The sequence below is a fragment of the Quercus lobata genome, chromosome 2 (genome assembly GCF_001633185.2).
Source record: "Quercus lobata isolate SW786 chromosome 2, ValleyOak3.0 Primary Assembly, whole genome shotgun sequence".
Classification (NCBI taxonomy): domain Eukaryota; kingdom Viridiplantae; phylum Streptophyta; class Magnoliopsida; order Fagales; family Fagaceae; genus Quercus; species Quercus lobata.
Genome location: NC_044905.1, coordinates 39,965,444 through 39,986,097, shown reverse-complemented (window position 1 = coordinate 39,986,097; position 20,654 = coordinate 39,965,444). Strand labels below are relative to the sequence as shown.

Genomic DNA, 20,654 nt, shown 5'->3' with positions numbered 1-20,654 from the left:
CTTTTCTCAAATAAATTGGATCATTAATGTCAAGAGATTTTCTTTTAAGGTTTATTTAAATTTTCAATTGAAAATATAATATGGAATATATAAAAGATGATCGTCTTAAGTCTTAACTGAGGAAATTAGGTCAGGTTTTAAGTTGAAAAAGGAAATAAGAAGGAAGTTTAAAATTGGAATTGATCTTTTTTATTTATAATTGGAAATAACGTGGAAGGCCCCAGTATTGGGGTAAACATTGGGCCTTATTATAATAGGATGAATATTAGGCCTATTTCAAGTGGTGGCCCAATAGCAGGAAACAAATCCAACATGGATCGGCCCATTCTAACAATAGATATTGAGCCTCGGCCTACTGATCAGGCCCAGTCCCCTTCCTAGCCTACTTCCAAGGTAGTGTCCAAACTACCAAGGTAAGTCCTAGCCTAGTTTAGAGGTAGTGTTTGAACTACCAAGGTAAGAACCAAAGAAGATCAACTTCACCAAGGAAGCTGTCTGAGATTTCCAGATACTTCCATAACAACCCCCGCATTAAATGAAGGTCACATGCTTGGCATCACCACATTTAATGCAGAGGGACAAGCCTGAAAGTAAAAAGACCCTAGAAGTCTCCAGCCATGATGAATAACCAAAAAAGGAGAGACCGATAAGATCAGAAGTTATTCAAATGAACGCTTGAATAGTAAGAAGAAGCCCTAGAAAGCTTTGTTCATGATGAAAAACCAAGAAAGAAGAGCTCGATATGACTAGAAGTTATCCAGGTGGACAATGACAAAAACGTAAAAAAGAAGGAGATGACTCATATAAAGGAAGAGAGAGAAGAAAGGGGAGACACACAGAAAATACTACATCTAAAAGATTAAGAGTAGAAAATTGTAACAAAAGGAGGACAAAATGAATAAGAGTTTTCTTTTTGAACATAATTGCGTGAGAATGAGATAAATTTTGGATTCTTGTTCAAACTTCCCATTGCGAATTGTTATAAGCCCATAATCTAAATTAATTGTGTTCTTAGCCAAGTTATTAAGCTCGGTTTAATTTTCTGCTTTCACAGCCCCCATTCAGGTTATAGTTCTAAACTTTGTTGATGCTGAAGTAAGTCCAGCTGTCATGGTGGGTACTTTTTTTTTATTTTTATTTTTTATATTTTTTATGAGAGTTGTTGATAGTGCTAGAGGGGGCTTCTTTGTTGAGATTTCAATCTATACTTCTTTAGTTGTTTTCAGTTTGAGCTATTTGGTGGCAAAAACATAATCGCTATATGGTTAATCGATTTCATTTTGCTGCTCACATGGTACCTACTATTTTGAGTAATGTGACCATCCATAGTTTTCAGATAATAAAAATCTCCAAACCTAGTAGAGGGCAGCAAAAAGGAACAATAAGAATTAAGATGAAAGTTGTATCATTCCTCAAAGAGAAAATGAGGTATCTTGTCAGCCCTGATGAAATGTTTGATATCCAGCTGTTTTGCTTACCTTTGAATTCTTATCTTTCTCAGAATGTGACCAAATTGAAGGGATAAAAATGTTAAGCATCAAATGAAAGTAAGAAATATTCAAGAAATATAGGTGTGCGTACCCAAATTCTACTACGTGGACCGGGATAGAATTGGCTCACAATCTACTTGTATAGTTGGCCTAGTATTTCCTACTAAGGGTAGTTCCACCTCAAATCACACTATTACTTCCTTTAATCCCAATGAACACCCTTACTCTCCTCTCTGTGTTACTCACTCCCAGGTATCGTTTATTTGCTCTCTCTCTCTCTCTTACTTTCTTACTTCTTTTTCTCCAGAAATGCCAACCCCACCCTTCTCATTCTCTTCTCCTATTTATAACTTGAGAGGGGTGGAGGCGTTATGATTACTTCTTGATCTCACTTGTATGGGTGGGGTCTAGTCTCATCATTTCTGATAAGAAGATGCTCTATTGGGAACGGTGGTAATGGCATTGGAATTGGTTCTAGCCTCCAAAAGAATGTTCAGCAACGATATTCCCTAAGGCAATACTGGGATGTCGAGAACATTGGATGTTCTCGGCAATTACACTCCCTATCAAGTTATTCTTGATCGGCATGGGCTCGTTTCTGATATGTTCGGAACAAGATGGACCTATTATGTCATTTGGGCCCCAATTGGACTTTAAAGCGTGCCTGGACCGAGGTCAAAGGTCCAATGGGTATGGGATCACGTACTATACCATAAGGTCAGGGCCCAAAGTTCAATGAGTCTGAGATCATACTCGTACAATAGCCCCCCCTTAATTCATGCCCAGCTACCGAGAGCGAATCAAGGACAATTTGGATGGCGCTAGTGATTCCTCGGGAAGCCCTATCGTCAATTATTAAACTAACAAGATGGCCATCAATGGTTTCTCAAAAAGAGCGCTACACCAGGTTGTCACCGAGCCCACGTGTGTGGGGGTTACAAAAAGAAGTCAGAAAAATTTTCCCGCCTTCCTCTTCATTAAATGATTTAGTCCTATAAATAGTCTCTCTTGATTTCTCATACTAATCTTTACATCCTTTCTCCTTCAACTTCCTCTCTGCTGAGCATACTTCTCTCGTGCATAAATTCTCCAATCCAGATTATCATTTCCTATAGCCTACAGTAAGTTTTCTTTACTCTTTCCTCTTCTTTCGACTTTTCTTCACTCTAGAGTTTAAGAATGGATTATTCTTATCTCCTCGCTTCCGAAGCGTCTTTGGCTAATTTTAGAGCAGTTTATGGCGTTCTTGGAGATGTTGATATTGCCTACTGTCACGAGGGTGATATTGCTCTCCAGAGACGCTCTAATCCTAACATAGTATTTTTTTCCTTTGATGGCTATTTTAGAGGGTGGGGTTAGGTTTCCCGTAAACCCTCTCATACTCGATACCCTTAGGTTTTATGGCCTATGCCCCGACCAACTTCCCCCCAATTTTTACTGAGTTGTAAGTTTTGTCAGTAGACTGAACCAAATATACTGGTTGCAGCTAAACCACCATGACATAAAATTTATGTATAGTTTATGCAACAATAGTAGGTCTGATTACTATTTAAAAGCTCATATCATGCCTTCCCAATTCTAACAGAAACTCGATAAGAGAATTCCTCCGGGTGAGCGGCAATTGGCTTGTCGATGAGCTCTCCTGCCCAATTTCGCCATGTGACGTTGGATGATACCGAGTACTTTTATTTGCTTTAAATTTGATGCTTTTCCTTATTTCACTTACACATATACTAACTGGTCTTTTTGTTGTTTTGGTGCAGAAGGGAAAAGATTTAAACTGGACCTTAAAGTTGTGCACGTGAGGGACCTCAATTTTGTGCTCAGGTAGAAGATATTTGTGCACACAGACGGGCAGCTTTGGGCGTCCCACCTAATACTCGACTGTAATCTAGTATATTTTACCTGGAAGTTGTTCAGCCAGGCTTTACTGGTGGACAGCCCTCTCCTATCGCACATCGACGTACGGCATCCCAATTTTCTCCCCCCCTTTAACGGTTGGTGAAGCTCAGGACCTTGGTCCTCGTATAGTTAGAGCAGAATCATTAGTACCCCTCAAAGACACTTCAGCAAAGACAGTCTCCAGAAACCGAGCCGTCCATCGACTCGTCGAAAGACCTCAAGATCCATCCCCCGTTCAAGCAGCCGAGTCAATAGCGGCCGAATCAGTAAATTCCTCAAAAGCAAAATCTGATCTCGGAGAGGACGAAATGGTGACCAAACGAGCAATGACTATTAACCGCTTTGTGCCCGGCCCTTGTCCAGCAGTGCAACAGTAAGAATCCCAAGGAAGAAACCCAAATCCTCCTCCTCCTCCCCCCCACCACTCTTGGAAGAGACAGCTCACCGCCGAGCAACCTCTTTCGGGCTCGGGGGATGCGCCTTCAAGAACTCCCCCTCGAGTGTCTGGGGTAATCACCATTCAAGAGCCCGGTGGCAATGTTCAGCCTACTGTATAGGTTGGGTCTCACATCGCATCTTCTTCTAGGCCGGAAGTGGGTTGGCAAACCACTTTCAAGCTCGGCAATGAGCCCCTTCCTATGACAGCCAGCGTCAGAACTTGGGCGCAGGGTGAGGGTGGAAAAGTTGCTCAGAGTTTGGTGCAAGGCCTTCTTTTGCTCGAGGATATGCATTTCTTTCGAGCGACATTGACGAGTCATTGGTTACTCGGCTGCAGTGGCACACTATTGTGGTAACGCACTTTATTCCCACTTGCATGCATTAATGTACTTGCACATATTTTTATTTTATTATTTTTATTTTTTATTTTACATATATCACTGTTATATTGTAGGCCGCCCAACTAGCTTATGTGATGGATGATCGGCTGAAGGAAGCTACCGAAGATGCTGATTAGGAGAAAGCCCTCAAAGACGTCGTTGTGGCCACTGTGGAAGAGAAGGGCAAAGCTGCCAAGGCTGCAGAAAAGAAGGCTCATGCATTTGAGAAAGCTAGAGTGTTAGCAGAGAAGAGGTTGACGAAGATGGAGGTGAAGCTGGGTGGGACTGAGCTCAAACTGGCGGAGGCGGAGAGCTTGAACCTTGCATAGGCTGATGAAATTGCTGACCTGAATGTGGCTCTGGAAGCTTGTGAAGAAAAATGGTACAATGAAGGTTTTGCGGATGCTAAAAACTCTGTGGAGCCCATTGTTTACCAAGCTCGGAAACATGGGTTCGGGGAGGGATGGATGTCACCCTGCAAGCTTTTGGGATTCCTAACGATTCTCCTTTAAGGAATCTCGACCAAGTTCCCTTCCTGAACCCCTCTTCCCTTGTCCAGAATCCCTCCGGTCCTGCTGATGAAGAGGAGACTTCCAGCATAAGGGAGTTGGTGCAGGCAATTGACTTCCATGTGGAGTTAGTTGATTTGGAAGTCACTAGCAACCTTCGCGCTAGTGACTAGTCTACCGAGGACGTCCAAACTTAGCCACCTCCAACTACTCAACCAGCCGAGGATGCACCAAAACCGCCCGCCAAGGCGCATCCCAACTCCCGCCCACTGATCCTGCAGTTTGATTTTCGAAGTTTAACTTGCCTTTGCCCTTTTACTTTTATTTTGATTCTTTATACTTTTTATTTGTTTAGTTAGCCCATCGTCACCAAGTTGTGGTGACAGAACAATGATTTTCTTTTAATCAATGTTTATTTTAGTTTACTTAGTCACCACGACACGATGGCAGGACATTCATTTGGTGATTTTTATGAATAATTTCTGCAATGTTATTTAATTTTCCCGTATCTTTATTTATAGTGACTATAAAACGGAAATGAGATTCACCCCTAGGAGGCAATTGGCCTTGACCAAGTGTAGTTGGCGTGAGTAAAGGCTTCACCTCTCCTAGTGATTCATTTTCTCCTTAGGAAGAAATAGGGGTCTATGTCCCGCCCGTTTAATGGTCGGGATCTAATCGGGAACAGGCTTCTGTCCATATGTAAATTTACTATTAGGTTTCCACCTATTCGGTGATTAGGATCAAACTAGGAATAGGATTCTGTCCTTAGGAAAATTTACTATAAGGTTTCCACCTGTTCGATAATTAGGTTTGAACCGGGAACAGGCTTCTATCCTTAGAAAAATTTACTATAAGGTTTCCACATGTTTGGTAATTAGGATCGAACTAGGAACAGGCTTCTGTCCTTAGAACAGTTTGATGTAAGGCTTCCACCTGTTTGGAGATTAGGATCGAACTAGGAACAGGCTTCAATCCTTAGAACAATTTGATGTAAGGTTTCCACTTGCTTGGTGATTAGGAGCTTCCACCTGCTCGGAGATTAGGATCGAATCGGGAACAGGCTTCAGTCCTTAGAACAATTTGATGTAAGGTTTCCACTTGCTCGGTAATTAGGATCGAACCGGGAAATGTAAGGTTTCCATTTGCTCAATGATTAGGATCGAACCGGGAACAGGCTTCAATCCTTAGAATAATTTGAAGTAAAGTTTCCACCTGCTTGGTGATTAGGATCTAACGGGGAATAGACTTCAGTCCTTAGAATAATTTGATGAAAGGTTTTCACCTGCTCAGTGATTAGGATCGAACTGGGAACAGGCTTTAGTCCTTAAAATAATTTGATGTAAGGTTTCCACCTGCTCGGTGATTAAGATCGAACTGGGAATAGGCTTCAGTCTTTAGAATAGATAGAGATTTGGTTTTCTTCGCATTTGTTGACCGGGGTTAATAAATTAATAATGACGGAACCAAAAGTATGAATACACCTGTATGGACAAACATTGCCCCCATATTACTTAATATTATACACATAATACATTATACTCAACCCATACTCCTGCGCACTAATGGTCAGTGGTAAAACTTCTTCAAATTGTGAACATTCCATGGCTGGGGAAGTTGTCTTTCATCCAAGTCTTCCAGATAGTATGCTTCCACGCTAGCAATGGCGGTAACTCTATAAGGTCCTTCCTAGGTCGGGGCTAACTTTCCTGCATCGAAACACCAAATCTCCAACACTAAACTCCCTCCTCCTCACGTCCCTGTTGTATCTCCAGGCAATTTTTGTTAATATTCTGCCAGTCGTATGGTCGCTGATTCCCAGTGTTCCTCCAACAAGTTTAGCTGTCTCACCATTAATTCTGCATTCTCAATAAGGACGAATCCTGAAACCCGGGCACTACACAAATTTATCTTGGCTAGTATGACTGCTTCCGCTCCATATGTTAAAGAAAATGGAGTTTCTCCCGTGGACCTCCTAGGAGTTGTACAGTATGCCCACAGAATGTTGGGCAGCTTCTCGACCCATCTACCCTTAGCACCCTCTAATCTTTTCTTCAACCCTTTCACAATGGCTTTGTTGGTGGTCTCAGCTTGACCGTTACTCTACGGATATGCCGGGTTAGAATACATATTCTTGATGCCGAGACTGCTACAAAACTCGTGGAAAGCTTTGCTATCAAATTGTAACCCATTATCCAATACTAGAGACTCTGGTACCCCGAACCTCTTTACTATGTTTCTCTATATAAACTTCTTAACATCCACATCTCGGATATTTGCCAATGCCTTCGCCTCTACCCACTTGGTGAAATAGTCCACGGCTACTAAAACGAACCTTCAGTTTCCTGTAGCACGAGGGAATGGACCAACAATGTTTAGCCCCTGCTATACAAAGGGCCATGGGTTACTAATAGGATTTAGGCTCCCAGTCGGCTGGTGGATCATCGTGGAGTGCTTTTGGCATTGCTCACACTTCCGTGCATATCCAGTAGCATCCTTTTGCATTCGCGGCCACCAAAATACCTGAGTCATTGCTCAGTGAGCTAATAAACGTCCCCCTATGTGACTACCGCACACTCTCTCATGAAGTTCGGTTAGGAGTTCTTCAATCTTGCTAGGGTGCAAACACTGTAGGCAAGGCCCCTCGAAAGACCTCTGGTATAGCTTATGGTCAGTTGACAACCAATACCGAGTGGCTACCCGACGTACTTTTTCTACTTCTTTTTCATCAGCTAGCACTCGATTCTCGGCCAAAAAGTTGATGATTGGATCCATCCAACATGGCTCGGCTGTTGTTACCAGTGAAACACCTACCCCCGCATTGATGCCCGATTCTTCCACCAGCTCTACTTTGATTAATCGAGGTACTTCTTCGGTCAATGATGACACCAATGTGGTCAAAGAGTCAGCGTGCCGATTTTTTCCTCTTACCTCTTGAACCACCCTCACATTCAGAAAGTGGTCCATAGTCTGCTTCACTAACCGTAAGTACTCCATCATCCGGGGGTCTTTGGTCTCAAAGCTTCCCTACACCTAATTAACTACCAATCGAGAGTCCAAGTAGACCTCTAGCTCCCTAGCACTTAGGTCCGAAACAGCTCTCAATCTAGCAAGCAGGGCTTTATACTCGGCTTCGTTATTAGAAGCTCTAACCCCAGCCTAAAAGAATGCTCCAATTTTATTCCTTCCGGGGTGATGATTACGATTCCAACCTCGGCTCCCAGTGCGCTGGAAGCATCGTCTACAAATACCCTCCACAGGTGGGCTTCTACATGACAAACTATTTCCAACTCCCTTCTCGGGGAAAATTCTGCAACAAAATTAGTAAGAACCTGACCTTTCACCGAACTTCTAGGTCGGTACCTAATGTCAAAAGAGCCTAACTGAGTCCCTCACTTAGCTATTCTGCTTGTGAAATCAAATTTCTTCAACAACGACTGCAAAGGGTATTCAGTTAACACATAGACGATATGAGCTTGGAAATAATGGGGCAACTTTCTTGTAGTGTGTACTAGTGCTAATATTAACTTCTCTAAAGGCAAATACCTCGTCTCGGCATCGACCAAAGTTTTGCTGACATAATATATAGTTTGTTTCACTCCTTGATCCCTTAGCAGCACAGCACTCACAGCATGCTCGGACACCGAGAGATACATGAATAAATCCTCACCGGGTTCTGGGGCTGTCAACATAGGTGCTCATACTAAATATTCCTTCAAATTCTGAAAAGCCTTTTCACACTCCTCATTCCACTAGAATTCCTTCCACTTTTTCAAAAGCTGGTAAAATGGACGGCATCGGTCGGCAAACTTGGAAATAAATCGGTTGAGGGCAACTAACATGCCGGTCAGTACTTGGACTTCCTTTGGATTACTCGGCGACTTAAGGTGCTTTACAACTTCACTCTGATCGGGGTTGACCTCTATTCCTCAGTTAGTGATCATATACCCTAAGAACTTGCCAGCCCCCACTTCGAAAGCACACTTGTCAGCATTGAGGCGCAGCTTATGTCATCGGAGCACTTCGAACACCTTTTTAAGATCATCAATATGCTGCACCTCCCATTTTCTTTTAACCACCATATCATCAATGTACACCTCAACCGTACACCCAATCTTATCTCTGAACATTCTCGTCATCATCCGCTGATAAGTGGCTCTAGCATTCTTTAGTCCAAAAGACATCATGATATAGTGGTAATTGGCATCAGGGGAGATGAACGCCGTTTTCTCCTAGTCCTCGACGGCTAGGGCAATCTGATGATAACCTTGGAAAGTGTCTAGAAAGTTTATCCTCGGGTGACCATACATGGTATCGACTAGTTGGTTGATCTTCGACATGGGGAATGGGTTTTTTGGACATACTCGGTTCAAATTAGTAAAATCTACACAGACCCTATATTTACCATTCTTCTGTTTTACCACCACGGTATTCGCAAACCACTCCGGAAGGAAAACCTCCTTTATTGCCCCTACCTCTTTCAACCTCTTGACCTTCAACGTGCTCGTTAGCTGATCTCCTCAGCCTCTGCTTCTTGGGAGGGAACAATGGGTCTACGTTAAGCTTATGAACTATGAACTCGGGGTCTACCCCGGGCACCTCGTACGGGCTCCAAGTAAATACGTTTACGTTCTGTACAAGAAATAGCAGCATCTCCACCCTATCCTCGTCCTTCATACCTACTTCTATATGGAAACTCCTATCATCGTCCGGTAATATCTTTACTCTTATTAGGTCCTCGGCATAACTAGCCCCCGTTCCCTCCTGGGGTTCCTGTAATTGTTATAAGGGGACCTCATCGACTGGTTCCTTTTGTTTGATCTCCCAGTTAACAGCGACCACCAAGCACTGTTTAGCCACTTGCTGGCTTCCCCTTACTATAGCAATACCTTGCTTGATGCAGAATTTAACCTTAACATGCAGGGTGGACGGGACTGCTCCCATTGCATGAATCCATGGCCTTCCAAGAATCGCTGTATATGGTGAAAATGAGGCTACCACTATAAATGTCACCATTACTTCCTTGCCTTCCATATTTACGGGAAGTGAAATCTGCCCTTCTAGGATCACCATCAGGCCATCAAACCCCACCAGGGGTGTGTTGTACTTATAGAGATCCTCATTCTTCAAGCCAAGCCCCCTGAATAGGTTAGGATACATCACTTCAACACCACTCCCCTGATCTATCAATACCCTTTTCACTATAAAACCATTTATCTAGGCTGTGACCACCAAAGCATCGTCGTGCAACTAGATCATTCCTTCTAGATCGTCGTTATTGAAGGCAATGGGCTCCCGAGTGAGCTTCAACTTCTTCCTAGAGGGTTTCTCATTTGGGCAGCACTCTACTGGAAACATGGCAAGTGCCCCTCTCCTCTTGGTCACTATGGTACCCCTTGAAGCTACATTGATGACTTCTATCACTCCCAATGGGGGTGGGAGAGGATTCCCCCAAGGTCGGGTACCCTACCTGGCCTCCTAATTTCTTGAGTTCACCACAAACTCTTTCAAATACCCCGCCTTCACCAACTACTCTAAATGATCTTTTAACACCCTGCATTGTTCGGTGGCATGCCCCTTGTCTCTGTGGTAAGTACAGTACAGGTTCTGATTTCTCCTCGATGAATCACCCCCCATCTTTTTTGGCCACTGAAAGTACGGCTCATTCTTGATTTGATCCACGATCCTATGCACCGGCTCCTTGAACGTTACATTCACTTCCCCCACTTGTGCACTCGGCTCTTGAATCCTCAAATCCTTCCGGAGCCTTGACTAAAAACGCCCTTGCCAAGGATGGCTTATGACCAGAGCCTTGCATTTGTTCTACTGTTGGTCATCCTCTAAGCTTTTATATTCTTTGATATGCCTCATCAACTGCCTCACGTCCTCGGGTGCCTCCTTGTCAACGAATCTTGCAGTTCGAAATCCTTAGGCAATCCCAACTGAAAAGTACTGGTTGTAATTTTTTCGTTGCCCCCGCCAATCTTGTTGTACAGCTCCTAATATCGACTAGTGTAGCTGCGAAGGGTTTCCCTGACTCCCATTTTCATAGATAGCAGTGCGTCCACTAGTTGCGGCACCCAGCTGCAGGTCATAAACAGAACACCAAACTCTTGAATCAGCTTGGCAAAACTGTGCATTGGCTTCTCCTTAATCCATTGAACCACCTCAAAGTGGTGGGCTAGAGACTCGAAGGAAATACCTTACACATTAGTGCATCGTTATGAGTGTGCAAAGACATCATCTGGATATAATGACTTACGTGTTCTACCGGGTTCATTTTCCCATCATAAGAGTTGAATGGTAGTTGCATAAATCTGCTCGACATAGGGGCCCGTTCAATGTCCCCCAAGAACGGCAATCGAGCAACTCTGCATAATGCTCGGCTCATAGCGTCCATGGCGGCATTCTGGGGTCGTCTCTCTTATGGGGAAATCAAGTCCTGATCTGCATACTCCTGTGAATGATTCCAGTGTCGATGGGAACCGGATTGATGGGACCCCGCTCCATAGCGACCTTCCACACTAGCTAACCCTTCTTCATGTTCCTCACGGTCTCTTCTCTGACGCCTACCTCCTGCTTCCAACTCCAAATCCCTTACCAACCTACACAAACGTTCAAGTTCCTCGTCCCTTCTATCAAAACAATCGTGCCCCGAAGCGCCTGACATTGTCCAGTATGTTTGAAACGACCCTTCTCGAAGGCCGGACTGCCCTTCCTCCTGCTCATACTCCCTATCTTCGTGCCTATTCTGCCTTCTTTCCCACCAAGTGGATCCCCGAGAAGACCTCCTAAAACCACTTTCAACATAATTCCCTGATTGACCTCCGGACATTTTCCCCGTGCATGTCTCAACAGAACCACAACTTCATAGGAGATTCCCACAGACGGCGCCAATTGTGCATACCCAAATTCTACTATGTGGACCGGGCTTAGAATTGGGCTCACAATTTACTTGTATAGTGGGCCAAGTATTTCCTACTAAGGGCAGTTCCACCTCAAATCACTCTATTGTTTCCTTTAATCCCAATGAACACCCTTACTCTCCTTTCTGTGTTACTCACTCCTGGGTATCATTTATTTGCTTTCTCTCTCTCTCTTACTTTCTTACTTCTTTCTCTCCAGAAATGCCAACCCCACCCTTCTCATTCTATTCTCCTATTTATAGCTTGAGATGGGTGGAGGTGTTATGATTACTTCTTGATCTCACTTGTGTGGGTGGGGTCCAGTCTCATCATTTCTGATAAGAAGATGCTTTGTTGGGAATGGTGGTAATGGCATTGAAACTGGTTCCAACCTCCAAAAGAATGTTTGGCAACGATATTCCCTAAGGCAATACTGGGATGCTGAGAATATTGGATGTTCTCGACAATTACACTCCCGATCAGGTTATTCTTGATCGGCATGGGCTCGTTTCTAATATGTTCGGAACAAGATGGACCAATTACATCATTTGGGCCCCAATTGGGCTTTAAAGCGTGCCTAGACCGAGGTCAAAGGTCCAATGGGCATAGGATCACGTACTATACCATAAGGCCAGGGCCCAAAGTTCAATGGGCCCGAGATCATACTCGTACAATATGTTATGTTAATTTCTAGAGACCACCTCTAGATGAAATCTCAGGAAAATTACAAACAAGATAGGCGTGGTTGACAAATAAGAAGAAATCATATCTAGATGCTTTAACCACAGCTTTAGCTTAATTACAAACAAGATAGGCGTGGTTGACAAATAAGAAGAAATCATATCTAGATGCTTTAACCACAGCTTTAGCTCAATAGCTTCTTTAGTAAGATATGTTTTTTTCCTTACTCAATAAGTTTTACCTATATCATGTATTATGGATATTATATTCTTGATATTTGTTATATTAAAAAAATAGCGGTTCAAATGGTGATCTCACACTAAAACTTGTACTGAAAGCTGACCCTTTCTCATTGGGTTAAAGCTTGGTATGTTTATGACTTATGATAACAATGGCTTAAGGTGGTCTTCACATTAGTTGAAGCTGGGCTTTGATTTAATGAATTTATCTACACTGTTTCTTTACCAATGTAAGTTATGCTTGAAAAGTTTAGATTAAATGGAAGGAAGCTTGGGTAATTGGTTTTAACTTAGGGTTTAGGTTTCTATAATACTGGTGTGGAATATAGGTTGGGTTCTTTCTTCTTAGCTCCCACAAAATCTACACTGTTCCTGGAAGTGTTGCTCGGTACTGTTCGACAGTTCCAGGTCTAACAATGTCAATTCAATACAATTAGAATACAACATTAGAATATGTGCTGTAACATTTACAATATACTTTTTTTGGTGGTAGTTGGAAACAGTTTTGTAATATACTTTTTGCTTCAGAACCATAAGAATTTTTGTTTGATACACACACCCACACACAAAATAACTTTGTTATCATTTTCCCAGACTTTTCCATCGAATAGTGACTACTTTATGTGCAATGAGTGTGTCTGAAAGCAAAGAACAATTTTCGAAGTTTATGCCTTAGTAGACTGTTAGATAAAGCTTTCTGAAAACTGATCCCCTTCTCTTTTTCCTCCTACCTCTCTGTACTATTGCTGGGATGAGCCAGTAAAGCTAGCAAATATGAAGTTTGAAGTGATTCAGACTCAAAGGTGAAGCTTCAGATTCGCAAGGAATTAATGAAGTTCCAAAGGAGCTCTCGGACTTGTCAAATTGCATTTGATGAAGGATATTTCTGTTTTTAGACATTCTCTCTTAATGGGCAAGAAGCAATAGTGCCCATTGTAAATTGCATCTTTTATTTGAAACTTTAATGGATTCAAGATTTAGGGTATTATTTTAGGAAATATTTTTAGAAATGGACCAATATAAATATTTTTTGCACAGTGCAACATATGAGGAGTCTAATATAAATGAATCATTAAAAACTCAATTTGTAACTATGCTAAATAAAGTATAGGCTAGCCTAACTCAAATTTTAGACAAACAGCACATAATCAGGCTAGCCTAACTCAAATTTAATACGCTAATGATCTTCTTCAAACACGTAATGGAAAAACTTTGAAACTGAATCCTGCCATCCCTTCATTTACCATAAGCAGCAAAAGTAAAACTACACAACCAAGAGACTCTGCAAAATAACCATATTAAGAAGGCGAAAAACACATTTTGGTCCCTATATTTTCACCCGATTTTCGTTTTAGTCCCTAAGTTTTTTTTTTACCGCTTTTAGTCCCTCTCCTGGAAAACGCTTCCATTTTAGTCCTTGCCGTTACATCAGAAACGGATATTGCAGACGTGGCAAACGACAAAATTAAATAATAATAAACTAATGTCCACGTGACCTAAATTAATAATAAAAAATATTTTTTAATGCCACATCAACATCTAAATTAAAAAAAATTAATTTATTAATTTTAACTGAATAAAAAAAATTAAAAACAGAATTAAAAACTAAAAATCTTATGAATTGAGATCTAAGTGTGCCTTGAACAAGAACAACAAGAACACAAACCCAGATCCAAGAACACAAACCCAGAAATTATTAAAAAAAAAAAAAAAAAAAACTTATACCCACGATGGAAAGTCACATTCGACAGTGACCTTATAACCGCCGACCACCATGCATCGCGCCCAGAAACCGCCGTCCACCATGCATCGCACCCAGAAACCGTCGTCCACCATCTTTCTAGATCGCGACCCAACCATCATCCTCTTAGATCCAGAGCAACCAATCTTAGAGCATCGGTTCTAAACCAACCCAAAACAACCAATCTTCAAGCATCGGTTTTCAAAACCCAGAATAACCTAGAACAAGCATAGAAGCATCTATCTAAATCCAATACCCAAGCGAGCAAAACCCAGAACAACCAATCTTCAAGCCGCCGTCACTGTCGCCTTCAGTCTTCGCTGCTGTTGCTCCGCCACCGCTGCCGCTCAACCCAGCACTCTAACCCCCTACCCATTTTTCCCTTCACACTTTCTCTCTCACGAACCCAGATTTGCTCTCTCTTTTTCAACCGAAACCAGCCAAGACAAAGAAAAATAAAAAAACAACAAAGTGTCTTCGATCGATCGATCTCTACAATGGAAGCGTGAACAACAGTTTTAACTTTTAAAAAAAATGTCTCTCTCTCTCCGTGATCTCTCTCTCGTTTTCTTCGTGCTTTTTCTATTTTCTATTTGTTTGTTTGTTTTGTAGAATTTGTTGTGTCTCTCTGATCTCTAACCAGGGTTACTGTTTTGTTTGGTGAGCTTATTAAAGTGATTAGTGGGTTTGTGGCTGTGGGTTGATTTTCTTGGCCTGGGTTGTTGTGGGTTTTATTTTGGTGGTTGTGGGTTGGCTTTGAGATCCGAATTTCTGGCTTTGGTTAGTTTTTTTTTTTTTTTTTAATAATTTCTGGGTTTGTGTTCTTGGATCTGAGTTTGTGTTCTTATTGTTCTTGTTCAAGACACACTTAGATCTCAATTTATAAGATTTTTAGTTTTTAATTCTGTTTTTAATTTTTTTTATTTAGTTAAAATTAATAAATTAATTTTTTTAATTTAGATGCTGATGTGGCATTAAAAAATATTTTTTATTATTAATTTAGGCCACGTGGACATTAGTTTATTATTATTTAATTTTGTCGTTTGCCATGTCTGCAATATTCGTTTCTGATGTAACGGCAGGGACTAAAATGGAAGCGTTTTCCAGGAGAGGGACTAAAAGCGGTAAAAAAAAAACTTAGGGACTAAAACGGAAATCGGGTGAAAATGTAGGGACCAAAATGTGTTTTTCGCCTATTAAGAATGAAAAATGAAATATCTTATATACTGTGATAACTCACTTTCAAGAATGCACAATCCAGCAACAATGACATTGTATTCAGGGATGAAAACAACCTAAAATAAACAAATAATAGTGCAGTCTTTGGGTTAGTGACACATCTCTGAGATTGTAACAGGGACAAATAAACAAAAATTTCAAGAATAAATTTTAAGTTTTTCCAAAAAAATCTAATTAAATAAAGTAAAGTAAATAATGTGGCCATAAATTGATTTCTAGATTGAATACGATAGAGATGTACAAATATGTAGCTGTAGGTTGGGTCCAACCTGACTACACAGTGTTGTAGACAAGTCACCTCACCTCTCAAGAATCAAAGGAAATCTCGTTGTATTGCAGCTTGTACTACTTGATCAATGATTGTAGAGAAGATATTTCTTTGATGAAAACAACGTTCAACATCTTCCTGTCAAATATAAGTACTTTCGGCAAAGCATCAATTATTTAATAATGAAAGTCCTAAAACTGTATATTTCCCCATACTATCATTCCAGCATTTGTTGTTACATCTTTAACTTATTCAAACCTTTCTATTTTCTTTATTCTTTCAATACTTTTTTTACAACAAGGCATAGCAGTGACTCACTTGTATCAAGGCCCATCAATACCATAAGTCCATAACTGATACCAGACGCCAAAGCACCAAAGAGCTTTGCTAAGGTAGGAAATTCATATATATTTGATCAATGCCAAGAAACGCAAGAACTAACCAATTAAACAACAATAACTATGTGAAGTGAGACATGTGATGATTAAGAGTCTTCCACGTTCTTAATCATGTAATTGTTAGAGCAACTCTTAAACAAAAATCCAATGTATGAGGACTTTTCACAAAATTCATTAACAAGATTTAGCATCAAACCACCTGTATAAGGATCATGGCTTACTGTAGCTCCAGTATCAGTGATAAATTTCACAACTCCGTTGGCTTCCACAAATGTAGCAAATGCTTTCCCCTAAATATACAAACTCGTGGAATAAACTTTGATATCCTTTCTGCTTCTCTCATTTCTTTCATCTTCTTGGAGCAGTCAACATTTCCCAAGATATTCAAGAGTTCCCTCTTGTGTTCTTTGATTCACTTCAGCTAAAAATAATAAATCCATTTTAAAATTAACAATGATAATAGGTCAGTTATCCAGGTATAACTAACCCACACATACCAAAAGGGAGTTTTTGGCTTCTTTCAAGATTTCCTAATTGGGTGAAGGATTTAACAAGCAAATTATGTTGATATCAAGCTTCCTAAAGGGATTTGAGAAGGGTTTTTGAGACAAAAGATGGAAAAGTGGTGGTTAAGCCATTCATAACCATACCGAGCATCAACCAGAGAAGAAATCAGCTTTCAGAACAACCAGTTTTAACAATCACACCGCTGCTTTTTTTAATATAACAAATATCTAACACATAATAAATGTAATATTAATATAAGTAAACATTAATAAGTATTAGAAAGATATCTTACTAAAGAAGCTCTCGTGAGTTAGAATACTGCAGCATCTCATCCAAACTTGAGGTTCCAAGTTCAAATCGCCATGATAATCACTACATGCGATTTGTCCACTTCAGGTAGGGTGGACAAAAAGAGGAGGGGAGGCTTTTGCTCTATCTGCTTTTTTCTTTTCCCAGAAAAGTTATAATTTCAAGGTGCTTAGTTCAATCCAATTCAACAAAATTCAACAACTGGTTCTTATTGATAGCATTCTTAAAAAAAGAAAAAAACAAAAACAAAAACAAAACCTCACTTCAATTCAGTTCCACAACCAGTTATATTGTATATCTTTTTTTCTTTTTTCTATTTTTGAGATAGGTAGATAATAGGGGAATGGAAGGTGGGATTCAAACCACAGACATGAGGCAACACAAAGGATGCCATTACCATTAGGCTATCACTTGTAGTCTTGAACCCCAGTTTTATTGCATATCTGGTTAAAATGAAAATATCAAACTGAAAAAAAATCACTTCATACTCAACCACCAGCTCAGTACAATTCTGATAATGTTGCTTTAGGCTCATCCTTAAAATTGAGAGGTATTCAACCATGCTGAATAAAGCATAGGCCACTTAACTTAAATGATTTCAATTCAACCAGTCTGTAGTTGATAGTCAAGGTCGTGTAAATGTAAATAGGTCATCTGGCTAACTGAAAATGAATCGCATTAAGGATCTGCCTCAAACAAGAAATGGAAAAGGTTCGAGATTGACTACTGGTTCCATATATCATTTACCATATGCAGAAACAGTAAAACTATATAACCCAGAATGAAAAGTGAAATACAGTATGTATACACACACACACTGTATTTCACTTGAAGGAATACGCAATTCAGCAACACTAACTGACTAACAATGTAATCAGGGACCAAAACAACATAATATAAGCAAACAATTTAATAGTATTGGGTTAGTGACACAACTACTCTGACATTGTAAAAAAGGACAAATACACAAAAAAAATTCAAGAAAGAATTCTAAACTTTCACCAAAAAAAAATCCAGCTAAATCAATTAAAGTCAATAATGTGATTGTAAATTGATTTATAAATTGAAATGATAGCGATGTACTGATATGTAGTGGCATGTAGTGTCCAACCTAACTACACGGTGTTGAAGACAAGTCACTTCACCTCTCAAGCATCAAAATAAACCTTGTTTTATTGCATTATAATCCGCCAATGATTACATAAGTATAGCTCAGTACTAGCAAAAGTACTATCCTTTCAACCCACCAAAGGGAATAAGCAGAAAGTTGGATTCTCTGGCTGATCTAATAAACAGTCTTGCGAAAACTCTCTCATTTAAAGAACGAAGTTTAATTTAATCAATTATTTGAAAAATATGTTCAACATCTTACATTAAATGTTTAGTTTCAATTATTTGATAATGTAAACCCAAGGATTCTATATTTCCCCATGCTTTTGATCCAACCCGTTTTGCTAAATTATTCAGAAGTAAAGATTGGAATCTTAACAAAAGAAGCCTCCTCTACGATCATCAACAACCCCCAAGCAAAATTGAGTTCCTATGATGACAGCTGGATTCATTTCAACATCAACAAAGTTTAGAACTATAAGCTGAATAGGGGCATTCCAAATTAAAGCATTTTAGTGGATATAGCAAGAACCATATAATTTATGCATTTCTTTTTTGAGAGAGAGAGAGAGAGAGAGAGAGAGAGAGAGAGAGAGAGAGAGAGAGAGAGAGCAAAGTTCACAATTAAAGGAGTATTTCATTATCTTGAATCCACTAAAGTTTCAAATGAAAGATGCAAAGAACAATGGGCATTCCCATAAAACTATTGCTTCTTGCCAATTAAGAGAGAGAGACTAATAAATTCGAAATGACCTTCGTCAATTGCAATTTGACAAGTCAAAAAGCTCCTCTGGAACTTCCTTAATTCCTTGCGAATAAGAAGCTTCTCCTTTGACTTTAAATGACTTTCAACAGTGATTTTCATTGTCTTTAACACTTTGGCCTCCTTCAGGATCTGGCTAAGAAGTTCCATCTCAACCTCACACCCTGAAAATCCTTTAAAATGACAAGTTTTAAGTTGTGATGACAGACATTCAGGAACATCTGTTGGCTCCTTCAAGCCACAGTAAGGTGTGAAACTATGAAAGTGATTTATGACTGTCAATTGAAAGACAAGTATTTGTAGCTTTGGAGCCCGAGAAAGTAAGAGTCGTACTGCAGGCCATCCATGCTAGTTAGGCTCAAGCAAACCATGAAACTTCAAGAAAGACAAATTATGAAACTAGGGAAGATCCTCATGATTACAAGCATGGGAGAGGATCTGCATGGACAACGTAAGAATCACATAGTCACAACTCACTCACAACAATATTATCATTAAGTATTTGGCAATTTAACTAATGATTGAGAGTTAAGAGCACGGAAAATATAATGTTCCCTTACGTGTGCGGCTGATATCCACATATCCATGGATGCAACGTTATAGAGGGGTCCCATGAAATCCCATATCCTGTTTGCATAATTTTGAATACTCATTCACTAATTCAAACAAGTTGGGGAGGTTTTGGTTTTCCAACACAATGTGTCCGCCCAAATCAGCTAAGAAATTAAAGTACTCGAGCTGGGGTGTTTATTTGGAGTTTGTATGACGAACAGTCAGCAATGGAACTGAAAAGCAATCTTTTGAGCGGAGCTATGAGTACAATGATATTGAACTTGGCAGCATTTTTGTCCTAATATTTCAAATCTGATACAGACATCTTGAGGGTCAAATCTTGGAGGAATGTGGAGAGAGAGTTGTGGTTCGCATACTTAACATAGCTGAGTTGCAGAATCCTGAGACTTGGTAAGCTACAATCATGAGGAGGATTGAGAAAAATCTGATCTTTGAATTTGAGAACTACTAATGTAGTAGAAAAGAAGAGAGTACGGGGCAACTCCAAAGCTTGATAATACGTATATGTATATATGAATAGATCGAGTTCTTGCAACACGGCAAGATGAATGGTGGCTCGTAGCCATGTTTCAACATAGAAAAGCTGACAATTAGCGGTCCATCGGATGCGCAATGTGTGTAGGGGAATGGCGTTGCAAAGAGTCCAGATTCTTGACACTCTATCCACAAAGCTGAAAGTATGTTCATTCCTTAGAAGTGTGCGCTGGTCCAAGTTGAGAATTGGGAGGAGAGTCCAGAGAGGCTTCCACCTGCTCGACAAAATGCTTGTGAGAATGGGGGTTGGGAGAAAAGAGAGGATGTGGATGAGGAGAAAGTCTGGTAGAGTGCTGATAATGTCACCGCCATTTCTTTCTGCTCTCTCTATTCTCCGCTTCTCTATTCTACTCTCCATTGCTCAATTTTGTGGTGTGGAGTGTGTTTGGTTTTTATGGTAATTTTTTGAGTGAGTAGGTGAAGGATTTTGGCAGTTTAGGTGGTTGGTTAATCGGCAGTTACAGTGAGAATGAATGAGAATATTGGCAGTTACTACAAGTTCAACTTCAACAATGAGAATGAGCATGAGCGAGAGCATTTTCCAATTGCTAAATGCTTACAAACGACGTCGTTCTGAGGTCCTGCGAAATGCTTTCGTACTTTCTTATCGCCTATATATTTTCATGCTATATATATATATATATAATATAATATAATAAATACACTAC

General features: G+C 40.3%; 1 protein-coding gene across 1 annotated transcript; it reads right to left on the bottom strand.

Annotated features, from left to right (window-relative positions):
* Window positions 1-19,597: 19,597 nt before the first annotated feature.
* LOC115966996 (F-box/LRR-repeat protein At1g55660-like) lies at window positions 19,598-20,358 on the bottom strand. The gene has a single exon (XM_031086118.1). It carries the CDS (start codon window positions 20,342-20,344, stop codon window positions 19,730-19,732), a length of 615 nt encoding a protein of 204 aa, XP_030941978.1. The 5' UTR covers window positions 20,345-20,358; the 3' UTR covers window positions 19,598-19,729.
* Window positions 20,359-20,654: the final 296 nt, after the last annotated feature.